This window comes from Sinocyclocheilus grahami, unplaced genomic scaffold, assembly GCF_001515645.1.
Source record: "Sinocyclocheilus grahami isolate Dianchi unplaced genomic scaffold, SAMN03320097.WGS_v1.1 scaffold66.1, whole genome shotgun sequence".
NCBI classification, from domain to species: Eukaryota; Metazoa; Chordata; class Actinopteri; order Cypriniformes; family Cyprinidae; genus Sinocyclocheilus; species Sinocyclocheilus grahami.
The window spans coordinates 1732645-1755016 of record NW_015505245.1 but is presented as its reverse complement, the minus strand read 5'-3'; the positions used below and the strand labels follow the sequence as shown (position 1 = coordinate 1755016).

The following is a 22372-nucleotide window of genomic DNA, read 5'->3' as shown; positions in this document are numbered from 1 at the left end:
AAGGTAAATAAGATGTAAAAAATTGTACAATATGAAACTTGCAGAAACATTTCAAGTCTTGAATAAGCAATATCAGTCATGCCTAATGGCATTTTTATACAATGTTTCTGACTGAAATCTCACCCGGTTTGTGATGAATGTTGACCTTGGAGCCACACTTTGATTGGACGTTGCTTAGGTCGATCTTTTTGTGCACTATCTGAACCTGAAGCATGAGGAACAAATAGAGTCAGTTATCAAACAGAGCAATTTGGAAGGAAATGAACCGCATGCTCAGGCACCTGAGGAGCTGGTGATTTGGAGTAGGAAAATGACCATTATTCACAACAGCTTGCTTCCACTGATAGGCCACCACAAAGTAGATCTAAATCCAATTTATATGCTCACGCTTCATGCAATTTTAATGGAGCGACGTATTTCAATTTTGGAGGAGTAAAATATATGTACATAGACTAGGCTGACATCAGATATATGATTGACTGGTTACTATCTGTCTGAATACATCTTAGAGGGCATTTACACTTGGTCTGTTCACGATCACATGTAAAAATGTGCAAATAAATACCCTTTTAAAAAAGATTCTAGACGTGGAAATTTTCCTCTCTGTCCCAAATACAGTCAGAAAAGAGATTCACTCAATTTATGCATCACTCAATGTTTTAGTCAAAGGGACCCATGGGCTTATAGATGGAAGAGATTGTAATGCACAAATGCATGTTATATCTGATTTACTGTTTCAGGCTAAACTCAGATATAACTACATTTACATCTGAAGGCTATACAGCGCTTGTAAGGCAACAAAACAACTTCTTTGGCAAAGTGATCCAGATTAGAACAGAAAAAAAGAAGAGAAACAAGTAGCACACCAAAGGATGAAATGATCTACAAACCCAATTCCAAAAAAGTTGGGACACTGTACAAATTGTGAGTAAAAAAGAATTGGAATAATTTACAAATCTCATAAACATATTTTATTCACAATAGAATATAGATAACATATCAAATGTTGAAAGTGAGACATTTTGAAATGTCATGCCAAATATTGGCTCATTTTGGATTTCATGAGAGCTACACATTCCAAAAAAGTTGGGACAGGTAGCAATAAGAGGCCGGAAAAGTTAAATGTACATATAAGGAACAGCTGGAGGACCAATTTGCAACTTATTAGGTCAATTGGCAACATGATTGGGTATAAAAAAAGCCTCTCAGAGTGGCAGTGTCTCTCAGAAGTCAAGATGGGCAGAGGATCACCCAATGAATGTCACAATTTGTACAGTGTCCCAACTTTTTTGGAATCGGGTTTGTACAAAGCAATGTCTGAATTGAGACATTAAGCAGTTCAAGCTGAAAAAAATTGCAAAAAAGCACGAGGAAGAAAAATTAAGTATTGCAGATTATTGGATTTGAATTCACCTTGCAATGCACATGCTCAGTTTCAAGCTCTCAAGTGAAGATCCATATCCCTGGGAGTTTTTTTTTTCTCAACTTTTTCTGCATATCTGACTGCCTGAGACCCCTTCACAATCTTCACCTGCAGAGGAATTTATTGTACATGCATGCAATCTACACAGCACATCTGCAACAACCAGTCAGCGAACCGGGAAGAACGCTAGGTAAGAGGAGATACCAACACTGGGGATTCAGGCAAAAATCTATTGAACCTAGTTTGTGCAAAGGCATCTAGATGGATGTCTTGCCCAAATGCATTGCCAGTGCAGGCATGCTGCAGTCCCTGGACTAGCCAAACCTTCACAAAACTGGCATATTTTAACACATCTCATAGCTAAAGCCACTAGTCAGTTCACATTTTAACTGTTTTGTTTCATCTCTTGCAAGATCAACAAGAGCTTAAAAGATATTAATAAAGTTGGTTGCACTTTTTTTTTTACAGTGACTTGCAATGTACTTACCTAAGAAAGTAATGGGTAATATAAGGTAACTAAATGGGTTACCTTAGGGGTTTAGGGATAGGTTCAGGGTTATTACCTAGTTATTGTAATCACTATAGTAAGTACATAGTATGTACATGTAGAACAAAACTGTCAATATGCTAAGATGCAAGACTATACTGTGCAAGTTCTATTTACATGTAATGTTAATTTAAAACAATGTGTTTACTTTAAGTAATACATGTTAACATTTTTGGGCACTTTAAGGAAATGAAACAACAGCTCTCAAATTACAGCAATTTTTTAAAAGTCTTGGATGTTCAGGCTCAGTAGTAAGTTAAAACAGGTAAATACATTTTAATCTAATTTAATCTAACAGTTTAAAAACAACTTTTGGCTGTGTGGGTGTTTGGTAGATAATACTTGACTTGTTGATGGAGAGCTACTTAAAAGCTTTGACTGTGGGTATGTGTGTCAGGGTTTCATTAGTTACAAAAGGTAACTATAACTATAAACTTTGAAAGCTTTACATACTTGAAACTATCTGTTGGAAATGTGCAGCAGTCATAGTCAAAGCTTGAGGTGTTTAAGTCAATCATTTTTGATCATTTCAAAACATATCAAGTAGAATATTAGACTTAGACATAAGTTGGGTAATATCCCGAAGAAACTGCTCTGATTCACAAATCCTTTTACAGGATATTTCATATACATTATGTCTGTGTTGGGTCCTATTTTCAATCAAAAACACAGCTGAAATATAATAGTATGTTTGGTTGTTCTTCTCTTTTTTTCCTATACTATTTTACAACGGTATCTAATATTAACTGCTTCTAACTACACTATTTTTCAGAGCGAGGAGTTCTAACCCTATCGGTTACTCGCATTACCAGCTCCAGGAACATGCTTGATATTGTCTTTGGATCCACATCTAGACTGAACATTAGAAAAGTTGATCATCTTATGAACAATAGCCACCTGGAACAGGACAAGGAGAGTCAAGAGCGTTAACCTGATGCTTTGAGTTGAGCTGAAGATCCCAGGCTCTGCAAAGAGGTTTCTTCAGTTGTTAAAGACATAAAATTGCTTTTCAGTCTTGACGTACTTCCAATTTACAGTCTGACAATGGTTAACTACCTGTCCCCAACATGAGTGAACTTAATTATAGGCTTTTCTGTCAAATATCTGAACCTAAAGAATGGAGTTCAGATAGAAATAATCCAAATCTCCACTCAAACATGATTGGCCTACTTCCATCAGATGGGGGTCAAAGTTGTCCCCTAGAGCTTTACTGTATGCGAATCTTTCAACTTCACAATAAATGCATCCAAACCAGCTGGTTTTGTTTTCAGACATTTGATTTTACCATTTGAAAATCATGCATGACCGAATTACCTTCCCGCCTCCAGGTTGGTGTTTGATGTTCTCAGTGGAGCCGATCTTGGACTTGATGTTCTTCAGGTCAGGCAAGGGTGCAACAGGAGCGATCGGGGCGCGAGATCTCAATGAACCAGGTGATTTGGGAGGGGTGCGCACCACCGCTACTTTCTTCACCTGTTGTCCAGGGGTGGAGGACCGACTGGCTGGGCTGCTGCAACCACTACGGTCTGGGGTTTTAGGTGAGTCAGCTGACGATGAAAAACAGCAGAAGACCAAAATATTTTCATCCTTTTTTGCTCTTCTGATTATTTACTCTTTAGTTAACTATCGCCTTCCAGCGTTTCTTTGAAATTTTGTAGAATATATAGGAGCTTTCATGGAGTTTTGTGCACTTTTTTTATTATTTCAGCAGTGCAAGCATTCAACTGGCTACCACACAAATTAGGCTTTTTTTTTTTTACCTCTTTTTTACCATTTGAAAATCATGCATGACCGAATTACCTTCCCGCCTCCAGGTTGGTGTTTGATGTTCTCAGTGGAGCCGATCTTGGACTTGATGTTCTTCAGGTCAGGCAAGGGTGCAACAGGAGCGATCGGGGCGCGAGATCTCAATGAACCAGGTGATTTGGGAGGGGTGCGCACCACCGCTACTTTCTTCACCTGTTGTCCAGGGGTGGAGGACCGACTGGCTGGGCTGCTGCAACCACTACGGTCTGGGGTTTTAGGTGAGTCAGCTGACGATGAAAAACAGCAGAAGACCAAAATATTTTCATCCTTTTTTGCTCTTCTGATTATTTACTCTTTAGTTAACTATCGCCTTCCAGCGTTTCTTTGAAATTTTGTAGAATATATAGGAGCTTTCATGGAGTTTTGTGCACTTTTTTTTATTATTTCAGCAGTGCAGATTTTTCGATTGCAAGCATTCAACTGGCTACCACACAAATTAGGCTTTTTTTTTTTTACCTCTTTCAATGGACCCTGGTCCTGCCTTTCGCTGCTCCATCCGTGAAGCAGCTGTATTTCACAAATCAAAGTGGTACAAATCAGTCATGTAAATTCTCTATAAATAGAGAATCATTCCCTTGGGGTTACATAACCCATTTAAAGTAGGCAGATATTATGTACTTCCTGAAGACTAGTTAAATGGTGCACAGTAAAATGATGGGAAGGTGTGCTCACTTTTGCAGTTTGCCATGCAGTGAATACACTGAACCACACAATACTTCCAGATTTTACTTGCTTATGAATTTGTGATCAGTGCACTTTCATTTGTCATGTCACACTGAATGCCATGGGAGAATGCATTAAAAATGGAAATTTGTTGTAAATAGTGAAGACTCCATTGCCTGAAAGTGCTTAGTTCACATACTAACATTCAATTTCCTTTTGAAACTGTCAGGAAGGGAAATGAAAGGTTGAGTCACCAAGTATCCTTCCTTTTCATGGTATTAATGTGGACCTTTGAAAAGATGCATCTGAAAATCACTTACCAGGCATTCTGGTGCCAACTCCTAGGGGTTTGACACCCGCTGTCTTTGTCTTGGCATCTCCAGCCTAAATATGAACAACAAAAACAAAAATCAGCTAATAGTACATTTTCAGCTTTTTTCCAGGTGGTTTTTATAACCATTTCAATGCAACAATACACGCGAAACATGACAGAAATCCATTCATTAGCTTCTCTTTCTGCTCTGGTAATAAGGATGTTAATGTTGTGAAGTCTCAGGTGCTGTAAATTCAATCTCCTCGTAGGGTTTGCATTTTGGGGGGACTTTGTTGTAAAATGTTCACAACAAATTATCTTGGCCGATGGTTAGGGATGGGTGGCAGTACTCACCGTGGCCCTGGACTCTCTTGCTCCTGCACTGTTGGGCCTTTTTACAGAGTTTGCAGAGCTTGGACTGCTAAAGCGACATGGTGGAGTTGAGGAAGAGACTGAGGGCTTTTTGCTGGGGATGCCTGAGACTGAAGACCCTCTTTGGGGGGCAGAAGTGGGTCTAGATTTTGCATGCAGGGTTGTGGTGGGTATCTTATGTGTTTGAGAAGGTGATAAAGACAAAAATGTAAAACAATAGCAAGAAGCAATCAGTAAATTAACTGAAAAATTAAAGAGATGCTAAAATGCAATGAAAAATGAAACAAAAATACCAAATCAAATTTCAGAATAAACTTGAAGATGATTTAAATTAAGTGTAAAACAAATCAATGACTCCTCTCAGTTGTTGCGTATTTTAGCTCATCTGGCTACGGACTTATAGCAGCTTTTTCCACAAATCATAATATCACCCATGATAACGACTGTACCTTTTTTTCAGGAGTTGCCCCTGCTCCAGCCTTGGCTGTAAGAAAGGAAGGAATAGTAAGTGCAAGCTCACATATTGACATTTTAGTGGCCTGAATCAAGACTTAAGACTTATCAAGATGTCAATCTACTTGATTCGAAGAAAAGTTAATGTTGATTAACTTTTTACATCAGTGCTCAATGTGATTTTTCAGCTGTGATGTTGAAAGTCCTGTTTCCTGAAGCAGCGATTCCAGCCTTTCATTTTGGTATGTTTGTTTATGATAGACATTCAGAAACAAACACTTATTGCAAAATGAAAATTCCGTCACCATTTACTCACCCTCCTCATGTTGTTTTAGTTTCTTTCTTCCAAACCTGAATGCGTTTTGTTTTCTTCCATGAAACAGGGGCGCTTATTCTAAATCTTCTGAAGCCATTCTTTAGCTTTATATGAACAACAGACCAAAATCACTGAAAAACTGTCCTAGCTCTTCTGGGTGGATTCATTATGAGAGTTCATGAAGGAATTCTCTTAGAAGTAATCGCTGATTCATTTTAAATTAACTGATGAATCGAGTTCACACAACACATTTGAATGATTCATAAATGAACTGGTCTGGTTCTCAATTTCAGCTAACATAATGGTCCGGTTGCCATGAAAACAGTCCACTGGAGATGTCAGGATATTCCTTGAACACGGTCATTTGGGTTTAGTGTAACAAGAGGGTTAGTAAATGATGACAAAATGTAAATTTTGAGCAAACTATTCTTTTACAAGGACCTTTTTGGCATCATTCGATTTGTGCAGGACCTTGTTTCATTATTATAAAATGCAAAGAATTACGAATGTTTTAACCTTGTACAGGAAAAAAATGAATCCTGAAATAAATAGCAGTGCTTGCAAGGCAAAAAAAAAATTGTTAAAGTTTCAGCGAGCTTGGGTTTTAAGCTTTGGATCTGTGTAAATAAAATGCACCATCAGAGTTGTCATTGCCGCTGTCATGGCACTAAAGATGCATCTTATTTTATTTTGGCTTTGCACAAAAAGAATCAACACATAACTTGACACCTTCAAAGTTGCTCTAGATTATTAAATAGATATAGGTAAGAGAAAACCAATTGCAGTTCAGAATGCAAATTTACACAAGACTGAAGACCAGTTGCAATCAAGTATGCTAATTTATGCAAAACAAAAGACCAACTGCAATTCAGAGTACAAATATTATAATGACATCATCACAGTCACAGTTTTGAATGGAGAATTCAGTGGCAGATAAAACCAATGGCAAATTGGTCAATTTAAATTTCTTCTTTCATTTGTTTATTCTATTGAGATTAAATTTTGTTATTGACCAAATACTTATTTTCCACCATAATTTGCAAATAAATTCTTTAAAAATCCTACAATGTGATTTTCTGGATTTTTTTTCCTCATTTTGTCTCTCATAGTTGATGTATACCTATGATGAAAATTACAGGCCTCTCTCATATTTTTAAGTGGGAGAACTTGCACAATTGGTGACTGACTAAATACTTTTTTTCCCCACTGTATATATGTATATATATATATATAATGAAATTGTGGAGAAGAAAGACGAGCATAATGATTCAGGAAGTTGCCTTGCCTTGCAAGCACCAAACTTTGCTTGCTAGATTGCGGAGCACCAAAAGATTGTCTTGAGATTGTTCGCAAAAATTAATGTTTCACATTATTGAGTGAGCTTGTCTGATCGTTTTGTAGAAGATGTCTCCACAGCTGTGGGAGACATTTAGGGGATTTTGTCTTGAACCCAGCAGCAATTGCTGTCCTTCTCCTTTCAGTGTGTGTTATAGTCACCCCCATCAGCATGGGCCTTTGGGTCCACTTGGTTGTGTTTAATAACACAGACATCTGGGAAAGGGGTGGACCCATAAAGGTAAAGCACAGTTCTGTGAGTGATACATTCAACATACATGCACAGGTGACATGCAATAGAGAGGGGCAGGTGAAAATTGTGCCAGCAGTAACGGTCAATCAATGCACAGAGTTAGTCACAGACACAAGCGAAATAACACTGACCACACACAGAGAGGGAAGGAGAAGCGGAAGACACACAGGGCACAAAGGATCAAGAAAGAGAGAGAGAGATTTTGTGGCTACAAGCAGCCCGTTTCTTCAACCGAACACACTCTTATCACAGTGTGCGCTTTTCAGAAAGGGTACTGCGTAGTTCTACTGATCTACTTTAAAAAAGAAGAAAAGGGAAGGTGAAATAAAGAAGATCTGTGAGGGGTTTGGAGGAACAGAACGGAAAAACAGACCTTTGGATGGGACACTTGCTTTTCTGGCCGGAGCAGCATCTTTAGAGGGAGTTTTCTGAAGTTTAGGAACAGATTTAGGGGAAGGAGTGGCAGCAACTGTAGCAACGGGTTTCTTTGTTTTTTTGGCAGGAGATTCTTTGATAGGAGCTGCTTTGCTTGGTGCTTTTGTGGGCATTATTTGGGCACTGGGCTTAACGGCATCCTTAGCTTCAGGTTCAGTTTCGGCAACAGGCTCAGGTGTGGCAACAGGCTGTACCTTCTCCGTATCAATTTGATCATCATCGCTTGTCTCCAAATATTTCTCCTGCTTGATCTCTTTTTCTTCTTCAGGTTCTCTACGTTCCTCTGCCTTAGGCTGTATCTTGGGTGCAGCAACTTCTTGGAAGGACGGAGGAACAGTGGTTGCCTCCTCTACTTGTTCAGGTTCTGGTACCTCTACTTCCTCTTCTTCCTCCCGAGTACCTTGTGGGATTTGTAAGTCTGTTAGAGATGATTCCTCTTGGGTAGGTTCAGCAGCAGCACTGGGAGAAAGAGGCGATCCTGGATCAGCCCTGCATGAGTCGGGGCTCTTGCTTTCTGGTGGTGTTTTGTCAGAGCTGCATTCCCAGCCCACAGGACCACCTTGACGACTGGGATCCTGAGGTTCTGTGTAGTCAAACGATAGGCCACGTTTTTTAGCTTCCTCTGGAGTCATGGGAAGATGAGAAGGGGTTTCTTGTTCATCAACAATGCTATCATCTTTCTGGATTGTGAAGTCTGGGGTGACAGAACTGGGCACCAAGGAAATTCCAGTTTCTTCCTCTTCTTCATCACTAACTGCGTCTTTGTCCTCTTCTTTATCCTCTTTTATGTTGATAGCACTTCTGGTAGCTTCTTCCACACTGGGAATACCAGATCTTCTCTCAGATTTCTCCGTCTCATTTTCTTCTTTCTCCTCCTCCTCAGATCCACTGGCACTATGATGGTCAGTCATTTTTTCTGAGGGACTCCTCTTCACCTGGCTATCAAAGCCCGTGATCCCTGAACCCAAATCATCAGCTAGAGTTGTCGGTAGTGGATGTGGAGACATTGGAGACTCTCTTGGGCTGACAGAGCTCTCCTTTTCCCCATTCTCTCGCTCTCCCTCCCCATCCACTGATGCCGCACTGCTCCGGCCACTCTCGGGCAGACTTCTGGGTGTTAAATCTTCTGATGACGTGGAAGGCAGAATGATAGGAACAGCCACAGACAACACTGTAGAATTAGCAACACTTAACCACGCTCTCTCCACAGTCAACATTAGAAGCAGAGAAAGAAAAGGAATTAAGGAACTGAAAGGAACTAAATGCACAGAACCATGTAAGGGGCCCGAACACAACACAAAACACAAGTTTCTGTTTTCATGTCAAGTTAAACAGTCCAAAAATCTGTTTTTACACAGTATACTAGTTAAAGGCACTTTTACAATAATTGATGCTTGGTCATCTAAATTAGCAAGCAGGAGACTACAACATGGATTGTACTTTTAAAAACTGGTAACTGCAGTAGCAAATGAGGTGGTCAGTACATTAGGGTCAAGGGGTTATGGGATCAATGCTTATAAAAGTGCCTCTTCACTCATTCAATCACAACAAAAACAATCAAAACCATTAATAACAATATGAACTGGCCAATCAAACCACAATATCCACAATGACCCACAACATCTCTGTGAGCTTCAGTGTGTAAAGCATAGATGACTGGTAGCAAAATTACCAGCGAAGCAATGAATTTGTGCATTGTCCATTAGCAAGTATAATTTAATGCACAGATAGTACATTCTGGATCTGATCGGCAACATTTGAATTTGTAAAGAGCGCATCAGTCAGCGCGGGCTTTGCTGCTCACGGTCACTGTACTCGCTGCTCGGGATGGAGAAAAAGATCGCCGAAAAAAGGCTTGGATTTGGGTCTGTTCCTCACAGTCGTATGGATTCGGAAGATTTGGATTACAGCGCACTAATAAAATTGTTTCATTTCATAATTATGTTGCGTTTTTGGTGTATTTTATAGTTATATTTTCAGTCACAGCATGTCGAAGAAAACGCCTTTTGTGGCCCATGACAATCAAAGTAAACATTATATGACAAGTAAAGGTTAAACGATTGCAGAAATTGTATTTATTTTAAGGTTTAAAGTAAAGTCGTGTTTAACATTATTCTTGGAAACGAGCTGGCAACAGAAATCACAACAAAACGAAATGTTATAATTTCATAAGTAAACAATTTAATAATGCAATTGAAAACAAGTTAATTCATATGACAACTAAAAACTAATACAATTAATGCCGCGATTTCAATATTCATAAGGATTCATTTTTAGGTGTCGTCAATACGTCAGTTTTGTACGTTAAAATGCTGAAAATACATAAGTATTTGTACGTTTAGAGGCTGAAAATACGTCAGTATTGTACGTTTTAGTGCCTGTAAAAACGTAAGTAAATGTACGTTTTATAGAACCAAATTTTACGTAAAATACATACGAATTATCATGAGATCACGTTGGATCTGAGCAGTAAAGAGTATGTTTTGCATTGTGCTTTGAATGCATTTGAAACATTTTTAATGCATTCAATGATAGATTTAAATGAACGCCTCGTTATTCTCAGAATTGTCATTTCTTAGATACAGTGATGCGAGATAGAGTCAATATAAAGAGACTTAATTAGGAAGATTATGGTTCCCATTGAGATCTCTTATTTGATTTTTGCATGTATGCACAAGCAATGAAATAATTAAGTCGTGGTGATATATGAGCCCAATGCATGTTTGTTTAGATTTAAATCCTCTGAACTTTTACATTGCAGGGGGATAAGGGGGTGGTGAGCCCACCATACCTTCTCCAGCTCCTGCTGTCGGTCCAGACCGGTCAAAGTTGTGTGATCACATGGAAGCAAGTTAAAAGAGCAGATGAGATACAGAGAACATTAACAGCAGCTTTGGGATTATTTTGCCCAGTTCGGTAGGTGAACTTATTTTAAGTAATTCTGCTAATAAATTGTCTTGTAAATTTGCTGAATTTATGTCCTCGATGGGTGTCAGACAAGCACACTGCTTATCAACCTATAAATCACAGGAAACAAAGCTAAATGTTTTTATTAAGTTAACCCTTCCTCTATAGCTTTCAAGTAAAATGGGTTTATCATATGAAATGAATGGAGAAAGTCTACATTATGAACGACTTTATAGACATTTGATCTCTCCGGTAGTTCATAACAAGTGAAGAGCTTGAATGTACAGTGGACTTAGAAGCCATTAAAGTTGCAGACCCATTTCAGCTGTACTGCAAACATCAGCAACATGTTCTCTAACATGAAATATTCAGCTGATGGCTAATGGTAGTCTAATACATTTACATCACTCCCAACTTCATAGAACCACAGCATACAACATACGTAACGCCATCTTAATGCCTTTGTCTCAACTAGACTGCTAATTCTCTGACAAGATCAATGAGTTTGTGGTTCTGGGAGATAAATGATAAATGAAGCTTGTCTTGAAGTCCATTTACTAAGACCTTGAACTTTTGTGAGGTAATTATATGTCCTATGTAATGGCAGAAGGTAGCCTTATTGTTTGTGTGTGTGTGCATGTGTGATTATTTATTGTTATATTTTGTGCAAATGTATTTATTTGTGAAATAACTGTACATTGTAAACTCTAATTTAAAGTCAAATAGTACAATTAAAATAAAATAAACAACTACAGAATTCCATGAAATGTGCATTTTTATCTCTCTTTTGTGAGAAATGTTATGTGAGTGCTTCAAATAAACTGAATGTGTGAAGAACATGTGAACGCTTGTGTAGTGTGAAGTACAGCGCTCTGATTTCACTTTTTTATATTCACACAAGTGTAAATATTTCTGGCTGTTATAAGTTTTGGCATTTGGCAATAAAGCGTTTTGAAAAAATATATATATTATCACTTCAATATTCTATAATAGTAATAGCTAGAGCTGTTATTAAATCTTTTGTTTTAATAACAATAATAATTATTATTATTCTTATTATTACAGCCTGTATGTCCGGGTCACGGCACCAGACAGGTACATCCATCCAAGCCATTAGCAACTCTAGTGCTCATGTCATTTACTCACTTACTGATTGACCATGTAAAATACCAAATGGATGTTCTGGGCACCACTATTTAGTCTAGTACTCACCCTGCCCAGAACTTACATTATTCTCTTATGCAAAAGGAAGGGTAGAGTAGACCTGCCTAATTGCTCTATGACAAATATTCTGGGCTTTTACTGGCCTTGAATCCTTTAAAGAGCTAGTTATGTTGCTCGGGAACACTACTTCCTTTTGCAACGGCATTTTACAACCTTGGAGGCATGCAATTAGCTTTCAGTGAATTTTTTCAGTGCTGCTTTACATCAGCATATCACAACATCAGCGAAAAACAACTCAACTAAGTTTCCAAAAAGCTTCTAAGAACACGGCAAGGTCACTCCTGAGAGGTTCCAGGCTTGTTGCTGGTCCAAAAAAAGTCAATGTAATTTTCACTGTTGATAATGTAAGAAGCATTTTTTGGAAACTTGTTATAAGCAAAATCAAGACAAAAAATTGTATGTTAGTGTTAAGGTTCCCACTGTTTATAGCGTGACTTTTCCTGTTGGCCATTATTATTACATATGTTTTTTTTAGAGATTTCTACAATGGTTTCTATTTGTACATCAGTCAGTTTCTAAAAAGACAAAAGATTTGAACGTGGCTCAATGGAGGATTTGGCTTTCTCCATACATAGCATAATCAGGGAAATTTATTGTCGCTATAAATTTGTCATATAATTGATCACATTTAAAGTTGTATTACTTTTCCAAGCCACTTTCAAATTCTCAGATTTTTCCAGGATTTCCATGACCGTGGGAACCCTACAGCCTGGACTTGAGAAAATTATAAGAGAAAAAAAGCTTTTGTTAATAGGCATGAAAATTAAAACTACATAACCTGCCTGGAGGGGCCCGCCGTTGGAAATCAAAGCATAGTATCGGGAGAAAAGCAGCAGGTGTGGATGATAAATGGCTACATTTGTATTTAGCACTCTCATTTGTCCATGAAAAATATGAGAGGCTGGCGTTCATCACAAAAAACATTTAAGTGCCAGTTATTTATTTAATAATTTCACTGATAATTATGCAGAAAACTGAATTTGATTCATACAGAGTAGCTGTATTGCATCCTTGGGAAATGAATCAAAGCTGTGACCAAATTGAAAGTCAAATAAATTTAGCGTAATAAGGAGTAATGGGATCAAGGGAACTGGCCCTATGAAGCTGAGCAACAGGCAGGACAGTACAGCAAAGTAGAGCGGCACAACTGTAGCTTAGCATGGAGGGTCATACCGAATGGCACATCTTTATCAAAGGAGGGCTTGGGTTCGGAGTCTTCTAAAACAGGCTTTTGGGTGGTCACCTCAGGCGTTGGTTCATGTGTGTCCTCTATGAGAGAACGGTGAGCTTTTAGTTTGGACAGCAGAAGACTGAGGTGGTTTAGATTGCAAACAAAGCAAAAAATATTTCCTTACAGTTTTCTTCTAAACAAAGGACAGGACCTTGATGCATCTGTTAGTTTGTTCTTGAAACTATAGCTATAATTGCTTTTCAAACAGCTTTTCTTAATAGACAAACTAACTCTAAAAGCCAGTGTCATGCTGTTTCTCAAACTTTATTTGACAGAATTTGACATTTTAGTGACATTCTGCTCCGATGACTTCTTCCAGCACAATTGAGCTGGAGTTTTAGGTTGCTGGTTGATAAGAAGGTTTCGTCTGTGCTCTCTGAGGGAGCCTGGGGCTTGCTGAAAGCTTGTCAGTTGTGCCAGAACAATCCAAAGCGGGTACGACAGATTACCCTTTTTTGTAAACTATGACCTATTTCCTCACATCTGAGCCTCATCCAAGCATACATCATAAGAAACCAAAAGAAAATCTACAATCAATGTTATATGGCCAAATTTAAATTTTGATGCGATTTCAAGTTTTCCGTTCTCTTTGGAGTGTTACAAGCTGTTCGTGAATAGATAAGATCCTTAAAGTTGCAAAGACTAAAGTCTCAAACCCAAAGAGATATTCTATTTAAAAGTTAAGACTCGTCCATGCCCTCCTAAAATGCCTCGTTTACACCCGCCCCGACATGTCTACGTCATGATGTGGGAAGATTTGCATAACACTGCCCAAATGTTCACGCAAAGAAAGAAGGAGTAACTTTTATTCTGGCTGTAGTATTGTTGTTGCTGCTGCCGCCATGTCGTGAAGACGCTGTGTGTTTCGTTGTGAAAGCGAAACTACTTTGTTTGGTCTTCCAAAAGAGGACACAACTAGAAATCAGTGGTTAAGTTGTATTTACAACACTGTTCCAGAACAGTTCAAACCAAATATTCATATGTGTGCAATGCATTTTACAGAGGACTGTTTCCTGGGAGAGTAGCCTACAATGCCGGTGTTCCGGTGCATTCAGTTCCCGTTTCCCCTTCAACGCGCATGCTGACCACAGTCTATGATGCTGACAAATAATGCTGACTCACAGCCTGTAAGTACATTTTCATATTTAAAGGATTTGCCACTGACGATTCAAACGCGAGTTTTGAGCAGTGTAGAGTAGCGCTTGTTGTTTGTCATTTCTCCGATCACAAATGCAGACATGGTTTTATGTTTACGAGACGCGATGCAACGCATCTAGTAAAAAGACAGTATAAGGGGCCGTTCACATATCGCGTATTTTGCGTGCTCAAGTTCGTTATTTCAAATGTAGACGCGTGGTAGGCATGCTCAAAATGGAAGCGACGCGCTAATTTTTTCCAGGCGCGTCTGCGCCGCATCGAGATAAAAACGTTTTAACTTTTCAGAATGCTGCAAGCGCACCGCGGGTCATGTGACAAGAACCAACCAATCAGCTTCATCCTTTCCCGTAACAACATTGAAAGCTCAGCCAATATGAAGGAACAGCTTATCATAGCTGTACAGGGATAGCCATTTTTAAATAAATTTTGTAGCACAGCTACTGCAAATCCATTTATCCAAAGTCCCTTTAAGGATATTCTATAGTCTTTGATTTATCCTTTGCTGAAACTTCCGCGTCTTCATGGAGAGCGCAGGTCATGGTTGCTTAGCAATGGCAGACGCCTCCGGAGCGCAAGCACCCGAACGCTTTGGAAAAAAAGCAGAAAGTGGCACTCCTGCCGTTTTCCATGCGTTTTTAGGCGCGACATGTGAATGGCCCCTAAGTCATTATAATCAGTAATTATGTCCCCACTGGATGCAACAAATGCCTCGTTTATAATGGATTTTATTGGTTTTGTCTCGTCGCGCGCCAGGACATGGCATCACAGTATGTTAAGGGGCGTAACATTTCCTTCAGACGCTTGAGGTATTTGGCCAATCACAACGCACTGGATAGCTGGCCAATCAGAGCACACCTCGCTTTTCAGAACGATGAGCTTTGTAAAAATCGATGTGTTTCAGAAAGGCGGGGCATAGAGGAGAAACAATAATGTACAGTATGTGGAAAATAATGTGTTTTTTAACCTTAAACCGCATAAACACATTTCATTACACCAAATACACAAAATAATGTTATTTTTAGCAACGTCATATGACCCCTTTAAAAACGATTGTGAGCACACAATGCAGGCAGGACAAAATGTCTTATAAAAGCTATTCTTAACTGAACTTCATTTTCCAACAGTTGAAGACATCTCTTTTGTCCAAAATCTTTAGGATAAGGATGTCTTTTTTTAGTTATTGCAAATATATTTACAAAGCAGGGCTCGCAAAATCGCTATCCCAGGGCTATTGTGTTTTCCAGTCGGGCTACCAAAACGTATCACCGCCCTGCCCGACAGGCTATCTTGAATAGTGATATAAAAATCCCTTCCTTGATTCGCATTGTTCACTCGCTTGTAGGGGTGAAATGGATCATAGTTTATCATTTACACATGCTTCTAAGTCTTACCAATTTAAACATTCAAGCGTTTTAAACCATTCATGCGCATGAAGAATTCAGTTCGGTGCTGGCGCGCACACGCTCAAAGCGCACACATACAGAGCACGAACACAGAATTGATTCCGCTTTCGCTTGAACGGACACATACACGCAAAATTATCTCAAAATAACTATCTCGGCAAGTATTTTCATGACTTGAACGTAAACAGTGGAGAAAGAAATCGCACATGCATTATTATATTGGATTCATGCATTCGGACTTAAAGGGGCAGCAGCCTATAAATACCTGCTGTTTAAGCGCCTCCTGCTGTCAGAGAGTGACATTTGCTTCTCATTCAGCCCATCTGCTGTTTTTGTTTCGTTCAGATTTTTTATGTAGTATCACAAAGCTAAAGTCAGACAATTTTGTTTTTGTTTCAAATTTCAAAATTGTACAATCTAAATAACATGTATGCAGCATTTTTGTTTGGATCGTGATTAAAATACACAGGCAAAACCTTAGTTTACTTGTTAGTAAAGTTAGTATATTGTTTGACATTTTCAATTTCACAAAGTAATGTGCAGCCTTTTGGTATAAGAAATAACAAAAGGACACCTTTTTAAAATCTGTCTTAAATCTAATTTTGTTAAAAAAGAAATTGTGAGAAAATTGTATTGGGAAATCAGTATTGTGAATTATATCACATCGTGAGTTGAGTGAATCGTTACATCCCTACATGCTACTAGTTTTTGCTGTGGTATCGAAGTAGTAAATTGTTATTTAAATAATAAGTGTTACTTAAATAATAAAGAACCATATTTTTTTTGCTCATCTGAAAAATTATCCGATTTGTGACTCAAAATGTTATATGATAATGTAATATAATCCGAACCATGAGATTTGTGATCCGTTGCACCCCTACTCTCTTGACTTGTTATTTGAAGAAAAAATACAATATATTTTATTCGGGCTAATTAAATTAATTTTTCCAAAATCTGAAGAATGCCTGCCCGAAGGGCTGCCAGGGATTTTTAAACTAGAAAAATATATTTTCTACAAAGATATTTCTGCTATTTTTCCATGCATTTTATTGATTTCTCTGACTTTTCGACACCTGGAAATCGTGTGATTTTTTTTCCTCTTCATTTCTTAGGTTTTCCATTGACAGTGGGAACCCTTTGGTGGGGATGCCTTAAAATTTAAGGGTTTGTGGACCACATTTTCATAAGGATTACAATCACTGTGTAAACCGACTCTCTGAATGTTGAAATTGTGATTGTGATCTCCATTGTCCTTCAACAAATGGAAAATAAGGCCCAACAAATAAATTCTACAAGACATTTTGTAGTTGACATGAATCAATGAATATCTTCACAGACATCTGAAACAACACATGGCTGAGTGTCACTGTCAGCATATGTGTCAGGTTTCTCAGTATGAGACGAGACATAAGCGAGAAACACACTGCCATGAGTATCACTCAGCTCTTCTGTGCTTTGTGGGGAAAAGGGGGTTTTCAGGCTTACATTTTTTCCCTCTTTTTAGTACAGTAACTACATTTTTTTCCCTCTATATACAGACCTTTCACTGGCCCGTCACCCGGTCCGATATGTGCTGCTGTCCCATTCTTCATGTCTTGTTGATGGCCGTCACTGATGGTCATGTTGGCTACACCAGATGCTATGTTGTTCCCAGGAGAGTGCTGAGAGTCACCCACCTGTCCAGAATTCATGTGGTCCTGATGGTCCATTTTGAGATGATTTCAGTCTGTAGAGTTCAAACAGAAAACAGTCACCAGGGGTTAATGTGGCAATGTGACAAATAAGTGCTACATTGCCTTTTAGCCACAAGATGTCTCCACCCTCACATCCAATTAATATTATTAGTAGCATTATCAGAGTGATGTACATACGCACAGACATATTTAGTTGTTTGTATGTTAGTTTGAAATGTTAAGATTTTAGTTATTTAGTTAAAAAAGGTGATCTAGCTCAGGCAGGAGCAACTATCATAACTTGATCCAGTGTATGATACAAAGACTTACATAGAGTTATGAGTTAGCTGGTTGGTTGGTTTGTTCGTTGGTAAGTAAGCTTTATTTAACTATGATAAAACTATGATGTTAGTTAGTTAGCTTACTTTGTTAGCTGAGATTAAAAGTGTGACCTGGCAAGAGCAAATAACACAGTAACAAGAAAAGTCCGTTTTAAAAGAGATTCTAATGTAGGAGATTTCAGAAATAAACAAAAAAAATAACTATTATAGCTAGGGACAAAGCAAGACACAAAAATGGCATTCAGATACCATAGAGACAAAATAGCTGCACTAAAGGTCATTTTCAAGTGCCATAATTTCATCCCATGGAGGAAGTTTAGTCAGATATATATTTTCCTGTAAATTGTTTCTTGTTGCTTGGGTGTTATAACGTCTTCTAAAAAGAAGAACAGCTAGATGCATAATATCATTTGACCAAAGTCTGTAATGACAACTGTTTATAGAGAGACAAGATGGGCAAATACAAGCAAATGTTAGACCATAAATCAACATAAATAAACCCAATGTGAGCAGTGAGCATTCAGTCTAAGCATTCAGCAATTCTTCTGTTCTGCTCAGTTTGGTCTTTATTTGTTCAAATGTGTTTCCTTTATGGAAAATAAGTTATTTTATGTGGTAAAACTATAAATTATCATTAAGTTCACAAGTTAATTTCAGACTCTATATGATCAATGTTCAAACAATCCCATAAAGTGAATATATCTGCCATGGTGAATGAAACACACAAAGGGCAATACGATTACAGGGAACAGCAGGACAGCAGGAAGTGGTAAGAGACCTCTCTTCCTCAAAAACAGCTTCTGGTATATAGCTTATTAACATGTAGAAATCACATAATTGCTAATGTGCACATGTTCTCCATTATAGGTCAAAACCAATAACTGACTGACAGAAAGCAAATTGGAGTCTCTCTGCCATACATAGAAGGTACCAGAACCTTTCATTTAATAAAGAGAGCAAGCTTAGAAATTATTTGAAGCTATTAAATGATGGATTGATGGCACTGGGATTTCCTTTACTCTTAAATCATGCCCAGAGAAAGCCGTATCCTGTTCTTTTACTTATGGTCGCTGATGTGCTGTGTGTGTCTGAGTGTGTGCTTCCTGATACAAGTAAGAATGTGGTTTTCCTTTTAGCAGTTCTGCTTTATACTTTGTACAATGTTAAGCCAAACTTATGTAGTCCCAGCAGAGCTATTAGTAAATCCACACTGGAGACAGTTAAGTGAACGCTCTCATCCATCTCCTTCACACAGGATGTCCATAAACATGAATTCCATTTGTGTCGAAATGGATTAGATGGCTCACATGCAACATTGTCACATCCCATAATTCCTTTTTGTCGATGACCCACGTCACGTGTATGTAATCGGACACCCAAATGTTTCGCCTGCGCTCTGAAACCCACACAGCAAGGTCATCTGGATGTGAGAGTCATAATGAAAACCAAGTTGTTTTAGGCAAGAAGTGCTGTGGAGCTGAAAATAGTGCCAAAGCTGCAGGGGTGGGTTTACATTTGTCAATTACATCATCCTCAAAGTCAGCAGTGACCAGCAGGGTAGAACAACACCAGAAGCCAAAATGGCCTTTAAAAGGCATAGTTCATCCAAAAATGAAAATTCGGTCTTCATTTCTAACCCGTATGACTTGGACCAATTTATGGTTCTTTTGTAGCTTTGAAGCTTCAGTCACCATTTATTTTAATTGCAAAGAATATGGAAAACAGTCATTAAATTTTCCACTTTCATGTTCCACAAAGTCATATGGGTTTGGAACGACATATTTTGGTTGAACTATTCCCTTATGCTTTGTATTTGAAGGTGTTTTGTCCCTAGTACCATGATTGCACAAGTGCGCTGAGGATTGGGAAGCATCGTTCTCCAAATTCTCCAGGGAGAATCTGTCACCTTCTTAATAAACTCTCACAAGCCGGGTTTCCCTGAGGCAGCAGTGGTGCAAATTCAAGCCTGACTCCCGCAGGATCCTTATGCATTATTCAGAGCGAGCTGTGATATCAGTAAACAGAGCTTAGAAACCATCTGCAACCACAGTCAGTCCAGAACTAGATAACCAGTGGAAACCACCACTACATCATTAGGGATTGATTTATTTACCAAAAATGTTTGTCGGAAAACCCAAACTGGGGAGCAACATCTAAAATGCTCAAAAACTGAAAAAAAACAGAGGATAGCCTTGCAGCTGGTCTTCAGCAGATGGTGCGTTTAGGATGATGGTCCTCAGCATGGTATGTTGGAGTCCCCATCAAACTATAATCCATCCCTTCCAACAACCCGTCACTCACATGATCGCAGAAATTAGCAAAAGAGAATTATCCAGTCAATTCCAGATGGACAAACTCAAGTCCAAGCCTATATTCTCATTCAAGAAGCCATTTCACTCAGATACAGTGTGGAAAATAATTATTTGATCCCCTGCTGATTTTGTAAGTTTGACCACTTACAAAAAAATTAAGGTTTTTATATAAAATTATCATTTTTATGGTAGGTTTATTTTAACGGATAGAGACAGAATATCAACAAAAAAATCCAGAAAAACACATTATATAAAGGTTATAAATTGACTTGCATTTCAGTAAGTAAAATAATTATTTGATCCCCTACCAACCAGCAAGAATTCTGGCTCCCACAGATTGGTTACGTGCCCAAGTTGAACACAGATTAGTCCTGTCACAAGCTTTTTGAGAAGGAGACAACTGTTGGTGTGAATATTCGGAAATAGAAGAAATACAAAATAACCATCAATCGCCCTCTGTCTGGTGCTCCATGCAAGATCTCGCCTTATGAGGAAAGGATGGTCATGATAAAGGTGAGGGATCAGCCCCGAACTACACAAGAGGAGCTTGTTAATGATCTTAAGGCAGTTGGGACAACAGTCGCCAAGCAAACCATTGGTAACACACTACGTTGCAATGACTTGAAATCATGCAGTGCCCGCAAGGTCCCCCAGCTCAAGAAGGCACATGTACAGGCCCGTCTGAACATCTAAATGATTCAGAGAAGGCTTGGGAGAAAGTGCTGTTGTCACATGAGAACAAAATGTAACTCTTTGGCATCAACTCGACTTGCTGTTTTTGGAGGGAGAGAAATGCTGACTATGACCCCAAGAACACCATCCCTACAGTCAAGAATGGAGGTGGAAACATTATGCTTTGGGGCTGTTTCTCTGCTATGGGTACAGGATGACTTCACCGCATTGAAGGACCAATGGACAGGGCCATGCACCATAAAATTCTGGATGTAAAACTCCTTCTCTCAGCCAGAACACTGAAGATGGGTCATGGATGATGGGTCTTCCAGCATGACAATGACCAAAAATACCACCAAGGCAACAAAGGAGTGGCTCAAAAAGAAGCACATTAAGGTCATGGAGTGGCCTAGCCAGTCCCCAGACCTTAATTCTATAGAAAATCTGTGGAGTGAGCTGAAACTTTGAGTTGCCAAGAAACCTTAAGGATTTAGAGAGAATCTTTAAAGAGGAGTGGAACAAAATCCCTCCTGAGATGTGTGCAAACCTGGTGACCAACTACAAGACACATCTTACCTCTGTGCTTGCCAACAAGAGTTTCTCCACCAAGTTTTGCTTGGGGAGCAAATACTTATTTGACTCACTGAAATGCAAATCAATTTATAACCTTTGTACTGTTTTTTACTGGATTTTTTGCTTGATATTCTCTCTATCCGTTAAAATAAACCTACCATAAAAATTATAGACCCTTCATTTCTTTGTAAGTGGGCAAACTTACAAAATCAGTAGGGGATCAAATAATGATTTTCCCCACTGTATGTCACAATAGGGGAAAAAGGTTGATTGCAACTTTCTTTTTAAGCTGACTTTATAGGCTCAGTGGCGTCAGATTACATTAATATCCCAAATACCATTGGTTCTCACATGGTTCTCCATGATTTTCTTTTTCTGTTCCTCACACAAAGCTGAAATATAGCGCACATGAGGCCATATCAATTATTTTTATGCTACTTTTAGGTACAGCCCCAGGTTACGGTTTAATTTTTTGTAGAAAAAGCGGTGTGAACATGCTTGAATCATTTGTGTGCGTGTGTGTGTGTGTGTGTGTGTGTTCCACAGAAGAAATTTTACAAGTTTGGAATGACAAGTTTGTAAAACATTGCAAAAATGTATTTTATAATGAACTTTTCTTTTAACCATCTCAAACAGTTAAGTCAGTCAATCAGCTTCACTTGCTGGTTTACCAGGTTTTGTTGTCAAAAAACATAGCCATGTTGGTTCACCAGCTAGAATGTCAACAAATGGGCACTTACTCACATAAACTAGCCCAGGGGTAGGCAAGTTCGGTCCTAGAGAGCCGCAGTCCTGCAGAGTTCAGCTCCAACTCTAATAAAACACACCTGAACAAGCTAATCAATGTCTTCAGGATTACTAAGGCTATAGGCAGGGGAGTTTTCTTTTCAGGGTTGGAGCTGAACTCTGCAGGACTGCGGCTCTCTAGGACCGAACTTGCCTACCCCTGAACTAGCCTGAGG

At 38.7% G+C, this 22372-nt stretch overlaps 1 protein-coding gene across 13 annotated transcripts in view; it reads right to left on the bottom strand.

Annotated features, from left to right (window-relative positions):
* maptb (microtubule-associated protein tau b) overlaps positions 1 to 22372 on the bottom strand; it is a 50065-nt gene that overhangs the window by 6275 nt on the left and 21418 nt on the right. For 7 of the 13 annotated variants that reach the window (XM_016271905.1, XM_016271907.1, XM_016271904.1 and 4 more), the window contains 10 exons: positions 17380 to 17565; positions 13221 to 13316; positions 10708 to 10722; positions 7855 to 9042; positions 5574 to 5608; positions 5107 to 5298; positions 4760 to 4823; positions 4233 to 4283; positions 3771 to 4003; positions 124 to 205 (listed from right to left, as the gene is read on the bottom strand). In XM_016271905.1, coding sequence (XP_016127391.1) covers positions 124 to 205; positions 3771 to 4003; positions 4233 to 4283; positions 4760 to 4823; positions 5107 to 5298; positions 5574 to 5608; positions 7855 to 9042; positions 10708 to 10722; positions 13221 to 13316; positions 17380 to 17548 — 2125 coding nt within the window. In that variant the 5' untranslated portion in view covers positions 17549 to 17565. The remainder of the gene's footprint in view (positions 1 to 123; positions 206 to 3770; positions 4004 to 4232; positions 4284 to 4759; positions 4824 to 5106; positions 5299 to 5573; positions 5609 to 7854; positions 9043 to 10707; positions 10723 to 13220; positions 13317 to 17379; positions 17566 to 22372) is intronic. The other 6 variants (XM_016271916.1, XM_016271911.1, XM_016271913.1 and 3 more) reach the window with 6 other exon arrangements.